We start from the raw sequence: 11,220 nt of genomic DNA on the forward strand, positions 1-11,220 counted from the left end.
ATACTACTCACTGGAGATTCTACCTTCCTCCACACCCTCTGGATCTAGGTTCCCTCTTGAAAGCTTGTAAGCCAGTCACTTCTTGCCTTTGTAGCCCTCCTCCCCGATATCATTTTGGGTAGCCAGTGTCCAAGTTGCCCATCCCTGTCTACTCTGTGTATGGAGGGGGTGGGAATGATCAAAACCAGCTTTTGAATCCGGGTTTTAGTAAAAGTAACTGAATTCTGCATTTATCACTAGGTTTATGTCAAAACTTTGTATAAAATAATTGTGACAACAAATGGCTGATATATGAAAGCAGCATGCTGGAAAATGATGTCTCAGTGTGTCCCCAACTGCAGTTCCCAGAAAGTTTCTTCTAAGACTGCTGCACAAAGGAAAATATGTTTAGTTCATTAAATTGTTGACTCTACATTAAAAATTGAAATGTTGTGTACTTTCATGCGGTTGATTTGATCTCTCATTTAGTTATTTATCAAGGCTGATTATAGTTTGAATACTCAAATGCCCTTAGTTTCAAAATAATGAAACAATAATGAATAACACAGCATTTTTCTAATATTCTTTACTACTCCAATTTGATTTTATGATTGTAATGTGGCTAGTAAGCTTGGTAAGAAAGTCAGTTTTTATGTTTGTTCCTTTGTAAGAACCACTTCACTACCACATTGCATTAAAGTATTTTATCTAACTTAAGAATCATTTTGAACTAGTCAAATTTGCTTTATTGTACTCAATGATAGTTTGGGGGTTTGCTTTCCCAAATGGACCTTTTCCCTACAGTTAATAACTATATAGTTTTTGTATGCTTATATTATTTAAACATAATAAAATAATAGTTGACTTGTTCAATGAAACTTACAATTACATATTATATAACTTTAAAAATTCCATGAGGTGCAAGTCCAACATTTTAGTTGTTAGTTGTTGTCGGATTGATTTTGCCTCATGAAAACCCTGAGTTCAAAGTGAAACTGCACTTTATATGTTATTCAAGGCTGCGAACTGTCAGAAACAGATTACCTGGTGTGTCTTCAGAGGTGCCTCTAAGAGTGAGATTTGATCCGCCAACTTTTCAGCTGATAGTTGAGATTATATTGTAGGGCTGTGGGTTAATGCACTAGACTGCAAAGACAGTTTTAACCATAAGGTTGGTGGTTCAAGCTCACCATTCACACCTCAGCAACCCTATACAGGGTCGTTATGGGTCTGAACCGACTTGACCACACTTAACAACAACAAGTGTTTATTGTATTGCTGGGACTCCTAGTGTGATGCTGTAGGATATAGTGTGATGCTATTCTAATTAACTTTTTTATTTGTTATTTGCCTTTTTAACTGTTGTTGCACTGGGCTGCAAACACAAAATCAGTAGTTCAAACCCACTAGCCGCTCCTCAGAAACTCTATACAGGATCACTATGAGTTGGAACGCACTTAACAACAACACCAACAACACTGTATTGTTGAGATGCCCTGGTAGTGTAGTGGGTTATAATATGGGTTGCTATCTGCACGGTAAGCAGTTCAAATCTCTCAGCCTGGAGAAAGATGACGCTTTCTGCTCTTGTAAAGATTTATAGTCTTGGAAACTCTATACAGAGTTGCAGTGAGTCAGAACCAACACACAACTAACCAGCCATTATATCATGAGCCCTGGTGTGGCTCTGTAGGATAAGCACTGGACTACTAAATACAGGTTTGGTAGTTGAAACCCACCAGCTGTTCTTGGAAACCCTATACCCTGTGAATCAGAACCGACCCAACAGCATACAGCACCACCACCATTGTGTTATTATTGTTGTTTTTAAATGTTGTCAAGTCAATTCCAGCTCATGGTAACTGTATATAGTTTCAGAGACTAGCTGGTGGATTTTAACAGCAACCTTGTGGTTAACATTTCCATATATATTTTATAACACCACACCAGGGCTCTGCCCATTGTGTTAGTATTCATTTAATTTAACTTTAACTTTTTATTGTGAATTGAGTGAACGTTTTCAGACAAGATCACCAGCTTTACGTTCAACAAATGATAGACTTTGTTTCATCTCAATGACAACAATCCCCTCTCTGCAACAACAGTTATCCTACTTCCTCCCTGTGGCTCCCCATTTGCATCTGATATTTCATAAATGAACAAGGCAAAAATATTTGATGTACATATACAAATAAAAAAAAATGGTATTCATTTAAGTGTCTAAAGGGCATAGTTTGCAAGTCAGCCTCCTGCCCACAGGCATACATCCTTACTGTCAGTCTGAGGGCCTTGAAACACAGCTGCTGTGTCTCTGCATGTCAGCACCTCTGCCATGGCTTCTGTCTCTACTGTTGCCCCTTTTCTTGCTAGAGATCTCACCTACCATTCATGCTCTTCCTTCTGGATGGTCCTGGGGTCATCTGTTCCTGAAATGAAAGGTTACCTCCCGGGAGTCCTGGTGTGGCACTGTGGACTAATGTGTCAGACTGCAAAGCCGTTTGAACTGCAAGATTCGTGGTTCAAGCTCACCAGCTGCTCCTTGGAAGCCATATACAGGGTCACTATTGGTCAAAATTGACTCGAGAGTACTTAACAACAGCAACATCCTTATTTACACATCTTCTAAAATTACAGTTGTGACTATCACAATTCATCTTGCTAACAGTTACAATTAAATCATAAAAGCCAGCCTACCACCATCATCCCTCCATCCCCTTCACTAGCTCCATCTGGAAAAGAGGGAAACTATTCAGTGTTAATTTTAGTCACACAATCAGAAATAGAACCCACATCTAGTCTGTTTTAAATGATTTATGTGATTCTTCTAAGCCATCTAGAAAGTCTTTCTTCAAACATTTGTCTGAATCTCTGTATTTTACACACACACATATACACATATAGAAAAAGACATGTGAGAGCAATTACAAGAATGTCTTACTGAAAATAGTATGCGTTATCATGCTTTTTGTTTGTTTATTTGCCCTTAAACTTTATTTGTTTCTACAATTGCTTCTGGAAGTAAATCATTTTTATGCCTGGCAACCCAGATGAAAGTTTGATAAGACAGTATGTTTATGTGGGAACTTTTTCAAAGAAAACTCATGTAGCCTTTATTCTGTCTTTTAATGTGGCTAAACAATTGACCTGTAAGTTTGTGTAAACAATATAAAGTACAAAAACACAAAAGGAAAAAAGCAAAACAAAAAAATCGTAGCTCCCTGCTAGTTCAAATTGTCCTGTTCAATTCTGTAGCCGTGGTAAAAAGTGGCAGTACCACAGCCAGTTACAACTTTGCTCATAATGTACAGAACCTTACAAAACACTGTCTTGAGGTTGTAAAATTCTAACCAGCTCAAGATGTGCTCTTGAAGTAGTGATAGAGACACACTGACAATTCCCAAGTGACAATGGATTTTACATTATGCATAGTCCCAATATTTTATAATCTTTCTTTTCGGCTCTACTTTGTCTTCTAATTTCTTTAAATGACCACAAGTGTGACCCAAGGGAGAATGATTATAAAAAGTTAACTTAAAATTTTCACTAGTACCAGAATATTTTGATTAATGATTTTTAATTTTTTGCATTTTGTTCCTATAACTCAGCTGGTTTTTAAACTTTGGGGCACAAAGCATTATTGAGGCACCAAGTCAATTTAGTGGGTCGTAGCTAACATGTCATAAAATCTAGCATAATAGATTAAATGTACTAGAGAAATTTAATGAAGTAAGGGTATTTTTGAAGAGTTTGTATCGTGTGTGTGTGAGAAAATGAAGGACTGACTGTATGGAGTAATGTTCAAAATACTAGTACGCTTACCGATCAAAAAAGTTTAAAAGTCACTACTGTATATATATTCGATGAAATTCCTTTGGTATTGTAAGCAGTGTAAAAATTAATGTGTAATATCCTTACCAATTCTGACTTTTTTTATGTTTGCATTATGTTTATACAATAGCTACATTCTCACCTCCCCTTCCACTTATTAAAAAATGTTAGTATTTTTTTCTTACACCTTTCTAGAAATAGGAGTGCAGATGTGGCGCTGTAGGATAAGCACTGGACTCTGCTGACTGCAAGGTCAGCAGTTGGAACCCACCAGCCATTCTATGGAAGAAACATGAGGCTTTCTACCCCCATAAAGATTTACAGCCTTAGAACCCCTCTCTAGGGTGACTATGAGTTACATTTGACTCGATGGCAGTGAGTTTGCGTTTGTAGAAATAGCCTCTGGATTTACTGCCCTGCACTATGGTATGGAGAGCACTGCCGCAGGATTCCAAAGACTGACCCAAACAGACGAAGATCACACGCTATTCTGATTAAGTTTTTGGGTTGTTTTTTTGTCTTTTTAATTCTTGTTGCTGTAGTTAAGTACCGACAATGCAGTTCCAAGTCATCCTCATCGGCACTCTTCATAGGGTTTCTGAGGAGCCCCTGGTGGATAGAACCGCCTACCGTGCAGTTTAAACTGACTTTTCAGTTCAATGGTTATCCTGAGCATCATACCGGGGCTCCAGATTGAGTGACCAATTATTAGAGTTTCTTTCATTCCTTAGGAAACACATCCTAAATATAAATTTTACTGTTGTTGTTAAGTGCATTGAGTCGATTCTGACCCATAGCGACCCTGTTTAGGGTTTCCAAGGAGCAGCTGGTGAGTTTGAACCACCGATCTTGCAGTTCAAATGACTTTGGAGTCTGGCGCATTAACCCACAGCGCCGCACCAGGACTCCTAAATTTTACTAGTGTTCTATTTTTTCAGGTTAATTTGAACAGTGCAAAGAAATTACTTCAAATCTGAAAATTTGGTTTGGTTATATAATATAGTTTATTTATGTCAGTATAAACATATTGATGAAATACAATTTTTAAAATGATGTATCCACAACATGAATAGATTTAAAATAAACGTTGGGCTGAATACATTAGAATTACCAGTTATCAGCATATGCTTAAGAATAAATTGATATAATGTTTATCCTTATGACATAAAATGAATAATCAATCATTTTATACTATACTATTTGGTTCATATTTTACTTGGAATATTATAACTGTTTATTGTTTATTCACTTTGTTTTTTATTATTCTTTCATTGTCTTGTGTTTTCAGCTAAAATTGACCAAGAGGCAGAGGAGAATTCACTTTCAAAGACTCATAAATGGTAAGAAAGTACTTCACTTTAATCTAATATTGCTCATAAGACTTATAAAGGACTTTGTTGCTATTGTTAAATGCTGTTGAGTCGATTCCAACTTATAGCTACCCTGAGTAGGGTTCTCAAGGAGTGGCTGGTGAGCTTGAAGCACTGATCCTGCATTTCAAAGCAACCTTGTAGCCCAATGCATTAACCTGCAGCACCACACTTAATATATTTCAATACATTCTAACATAAAAGCAACACAATTCTAATATAATGTAGTTGTTAAGTGCCATTTAATCGGTTCTGAGAGAGCAACCTTATGCACAACAAAATGAAATACTGCCTGGTCCTGCACCAGTTCTACATTTGTTGTTATGCTTGAGCCCTTTGCTACAGCCAAGCTGTTAGTCCATCTCATTGTGGGTCTTCTCGTTTTTCACTGACCCTCCCTTTAGGAAGTATAATGTCCTTTACCAAGCACTGGCTCATCATGTTAATATGTCCAAAGTATGAGAAACAGTCTTCCCATTCTGGCATCTAAGAGGATTAAGGCTGTACTTCTTCCAACGCATATTTGTTTGTTCTTCTAGTAGTCCGTGGTACGTTCAATATTCTTCTCCCACATCATACCTTAAATGCATTAATTATTCTATGGTCTACTTTATCCAACTTTCATATGCACATGAGGCATTGTTTGAAAATACCCTGGCTTGGGTCAGGCACACTTTAGTCCTCAAACTTTGCTCTTGAACACCTTAAAAGAGGTCTTTTGCAAAAAAATTGCCTAGTGAAATACTTTGTTTGATTTCTTGATTGCTTCTTCTTGAAGGTAGATTATGGAACCAAGAAACATGAAATTTTTGACAACCTCAATCTTTTTTACATTTATCTTGGTGTTATTTATTGGTCTAGGTATTAGCATGTTTGCTTTCTATACTTAAGGCTCAATCCATTCTGAAAGTTGTGTTTTGATCTTAATCAGTAAGTACTTTAAATCATCTTCACTTTCAGTGAGCAAGATTGTATCATCTTCATATTGCAAGTTTTTGATAAGTCTTCTTCCAATCCTGCCGCCATGCTTTTCTTCACATAACTCAGCTTCTTAGATTATTTGCTCACATACAAATTGAATAAGTATGGTGAAAGAATACAGCCATGTCACACACCATTCCCGATTTTAAAACATTCATTATCTACTTGTTCTGTTTGAATGGCTGCCTCTTGATCTATGTACAGGTTCCTTATGAATCAGTTGTTCTGGAATACCCATTCTTCACAATGTTATCCATAGTCAAAAGTCAAAAGTCTTTGACTTTGTCGTAGTCAAAAGTCTTTGCATACTCAGTAAAGAACAAGTAAACATCTTATATTCTCTGCTTTCAGCCAAGATCCATCTGATATTGACAATGACATCCCTATTTCCAATTCCTCTTCTCAACCCATGTTGAGTTTCTGGCATTTCCCTGTTGATACAGTGTCATAGCCATTTGCTGAAAATTATCTTCAGCATGATTTTACTTACATGTGGTATTAATAATATTGTTTGATGATTTCTGCATTCAGTTGGATCACCTGCCTTAGGAATAGATACAAATATGGATCTCTTCCAATAAGTTTACTGTTGTCCAAATTCTTGGCATACATGAGTGAGTGCCTCCAGTGCTGCATCAGTTTGTTGAAAGATTTCCATTTGTATTCCATCAATTCCTGGAGTCTTGTTTTTCACCAGTATTTTCAGTGCAGCGTGGACTTTTTGCTTCAATACCATTAGTTCTTGATCATATGTTACCTCTTGAAATTTTTGAACATCTACAATTTATTTTTGTTACTGTGACTTTGTGTATACCTTCCATCTTCTTTTGATGCTTGCTGCATCCTTCAGTATTTTGCCCATAGAATCCTCCAGTATTGTTTGTCAAGGCTTGAATATTTCTTCAGTCCTTTTAATTTGAGAAATGCTGAGTGTGTTTTTCTAGCTGCAGGCTTTTGTACACTTTCATTATAATACTGGACTCTGTTGTATAAAAAAGATATTTGCAATAAGTAATTTGTCTTGCAGAATTATATCATGAGAGCTCCAGCATTATTTCAATCACCAAAGCCATATTTTCCCCTATTTCTCCTTCCTCATTGTTTCCAAGCTTCACATTCCAGTCATCAGTAATTATTAGTACATCTTGATTGCATGTTTGATCAAATTCATAGTGAAGAAATTGGTAGAATTCTTCAATTTCATCATCACTGGTTTTACTGGTTGGCACGTAAATGTGAATAATAATGGTTATAATAATAATGGTTATAATAATGGTGTTTACCATTGTTGTTGTTGTTGCTGAGTGCCCTCAAGTCAGTTCTGACTCAGAAAGGCCCTGTGCAGGGTTTCCAAGGAACAGCTGATGGGTTGAGCCCTGACCTTATGGTTAGGAGTGCAATGCTTATCCTATAGTGCAACACCATGCATATGGATATTATTCTGTCACAGTGTTGTACTTCAACATAGATCTTGAAATGTTCTTTTTAATGATGATTGTAATGCCATTCTTCTTGAATTTGTCATTCCCAACAACAACAGGAACTAGATGGTGGTGGGGAAAGGATTTGCACTGTCTAACTACACAGAGTTATCACCTATTGTTACCCAGGTTATGTTGTTATTGTTAAGTGTCCTCAAGTTGGCTCTGCATCATAGTGACCCTGTATAGAGGTTTTAAGGAGTAACTGGTGGATGAACTGTCAGCCTTCTGGTTCAAACTGAACTTGTGATCCAGTGCTCTTCCTACAGCGCCACACCAGGACTCCTACATCCATTTGTTTCTACAACCTTCAAGAGCTTTATCTTTCTAACGTGACCATTTGTTAAGTGCCATCTAATCGATTCTGACTCATCACGACCCTTTGTAGGGTTTCTGAGAAGCAGCTGGTGAATTTAAACTGCCATCCTTGCAGTTCAGACTGACCTTTCAGTCCAGTGCCTTATCCTGCAGTGCCACACCACTAACTATTATAAATTCTACTCATTATCAGTCTACACAAGGAGCTATGGTAGTGTAGTGGTTACAAGTCAGGCTGCTAACCTCAAGGTCAGCAGTTTGAAAGTACCAGCTGTTATGTGGGTAAAAGATGAGGCTTTCTGCTCCTGTAGAGATGTACAGCCTTGGAAACCCTGTACAGGCTTGCTATGACTCCACGGCATACCACCACCACCACCATCAGCCTAAACATGATTCCAAGATTGTTACTTTCTCTTCCCTGATCCTCCCCATATAGTCCCAAGATTGAATTCCTAAAGCCCTAATTTACACCTGTCAGTTTCACTAGTACTCTGGCCCCCTTGAATTTGTGAATGTGAATCCTTCCTCTCCTGTGTGAGGATAGCTCTGAGACCTTGAACTTTAATCCTTAACCCGAGGATGATAATCCCTACATTGTAGGTGAGAATTAAAAGAGGTGATTCTTGCCATATGCTTAACACTCAGTATATGTGGATAAATGTGAAGTGCTATTTTATCTTGATATTGTTATCTCAATCAGAGATTACAGAAAGTTTGGTGATAAAAGAAAAAACCAAAGTCATGTTTCAGAATAAAGCCATATACTCATTTGTTCCTTTTCTAATTTTTTTTTGCTGGCCTTTTCCATTGATCCTGTTATCAGCCAGCAAAGGGTGGATGTATAGCACAGATCTTGGTGCCATGTTTGAGTTCCCATGCCTCCTGCATTTAGCTTTGAAATATAAGAAACAATGAACATCAATTAAATCTATATGTAGTCAACCGGCCTCATAGAGAGTTTGCAAAATTCTGTAAACCAAAATATGTGAGCTTGGGGGCCCACTTTCAAAATAAACTCTCTCCTTAACAAACAACCATATAACTAATGAAAATTATTTAAAAATATAATAATGATGAGGAGAGGCGTGGTTGACTCTGCAGTCCAGGAGCGGAGGTTTCTGAGACCATCAAGGGAGAAGAGCAAAGTGCAGGGCCCTACCCAGAGAAACAATGACGCCAGAGATGGAGGCAGAGACAATGACATGGAAAGATAGAGCAGCCAGGGACTATAGAACCCAGAAAGGGAGAGGGGCTGTGAGCTGATAACTGAAGGGTAGGCTTGCGGGGTATGCCCTTGGTTGGTTGATGGTACATGGAGGGGATTGTAACCATGGCAATGAAATGATATACAATAGGATGAATGTAAAGTCAATGTTCTCCCATATAAACTATCACATATTTCACAATAAATTATTAAACTAAAAAATAAAAAAGAGGGAAAAAAATCCAATAAACTATGTTTGGAAATTCTCCTAAAGTCATGCATTCAATGGAAATGCATTTATGAAGAACATCTACTAAATCATTGGATTCTTGACTCCCACTGTCAGCTGAAAATCCATTTTATGGAAACTACGCTGGAAGCTCTAATCTAGGTGGGTGCAGCCAAGCAAACATGGGTTCTCACTTCCTCCAGCTCCATCCATGACTGTGTTTCTTCCATCACTTTGGATGAATTAACACTGATGTACAACACAGTTATAAACATGACTATGTGCTATGATGTATCCAGTTTAAATGGATTCTATTAGTACTCCCAATGAGGACTGTGCCACAGTGGCAGCAACAAACATGGCAGCAATTGTGAGGATGGCACAGGACTGGACAGTGTTTTGTGCATAGAGTCCCTATGAGTCAAGACTGACTTGATACCACCTAATGTTACTACTGTAGGCATAAATGCAATAAATTTTGATAATATCGTCTATATTTTAGGAGTGCTGGTAGCGTAGTGGATTACAAACTGGGCTGCTAACCAAAAGGTCAGCAGTGCAGACCTACCATTTACTCAGTGGGATAAAGATGAGGCTTTTTGCTTCCAAAAAGATTTAGAGCTTTGGAAAACCTATACAGGGTCACTGTGAGTTGGAACTGGCCCGATGGCACACAACTATCAACACCGTCATTGTCTATATTTTCACTGGTATTATTCCTGAATAGAAGAATCCACTTATTTAGTGAGCTGGAAGGTCTAAAACAGTATTGAATATTAGTATTGAGAATGGACAGCCATGTTTTATTCTTGACTTCAAAAGGGCAATGCTGTAATTTTTCATTGCATATTAAATATTTGTTGCATCACAAGATATGTAGTACCAGAAGATGAGCCCCTCAGGTTGAAAGGCACTAAATCTACAACTCAGAAAAAGCTGACTCCTCAAAGTGGAGTTGACATTAATGTTATGAATGGAGTCTTTCAGTACGTTCATTTGCTGATGAGACACAACTCAAAATGAGGAGAAACAGATGCAAACACCCATTTATAACCGGAGCATGGATTGTACAAAGTATGAATCTAGGCAAATTGGAAGTTGTCAAAAATGAAATGGAACACATAAAGATGGATAACCTTGGCACTGGTGGTGGTACTGTGCAGTGGCATTGGTTCCGACTCATAGCAAACCTGTACAGGGTTTCCGAGGCTATAAATCTTTCTAGAGGCAGAAATCCTCTTCTTTCTCTTGTGTAACAGCTGCTAGTTTTGAACTGCTGACCTTGAGGTTAATAACCCAACTCATAACCACTATGGTACCAGGGCTCTCCTAGGCATTAGTAGGCTGAAATAGACTGATATTAGCCATTTTGAATCAGACAGTCATATGGTTTACTGTGCCAGTGATAACAAATTGAAGAGGAATGGCATTGCATTCATCATCAAAAATAGCATTTCAAGACCTATCTTGAAGTACAATGCTATCTGTGATTTCATAATATCCATATGCCTACAAGAAGGAAGAGTTGTGCAAATTTATGCACCAACCACTAAAGCCAGTGATGATGAAATTGAAGAATTCTAGCAACTTTCTTTGGTATGAAGTTGATCAAACATGCAATCAAGACGCATGATAATTAGTGGTGATTGGAAAGCAGAAGTTGGAAACGAAGACGGTTCAGTAGTTGGAACATATGACCTTGACATTAAAAATGATGCTTTATTTTCTCAGACCACAATGCTATCAAATTAGAAATCAACAATAGGAAGACCAAGGAAATGAAGTCAAATACATGGAAACTGAATAACACCCTGCTGAAAAGCGACTGGG

The 11,220-nt window shown here is 37.7% G+C and overlaps 1 protein-coding gene across 1 annotated transcript in view; it reads left to right on the forward strand.

Moving 5' to 3' along the window:
* Positions 1 to 11,220, forward strand: part of FMN2 (formin 2) — a 655,381-nt gene that overhangs the window by 543,623 nt on the left and 100,538 nt on the right. The window contains exon 16 of the mRNA XM_006868578.1: positions 5,096 to 5,147. Within this exon, the coding sequence (XP_006868640.1) occupies positions 5,096 to 5,147 (52 nt within the window). The remainder of the gene's footprint in view (positions 1 to 5,095; positions 5,148 to 11,220) is intronic.

Source organism: Chrysochloris asiatica, unplaced genomic scaffold (assembly GCF_000296735.1).
Source record: "Chrysochloris asiatica unplaced genomic scaffold, ChrAsi1.0 scaffold00119, whole genome shotgun sequence".
In the NCBI taxonomy this organism is placed as follows: Eukaryota; Metazoa; Chordata; class Mammalia; order Afrosoricida; family Chrysochloridae; genus Chrysochloris; species Chrysochloris asiatica.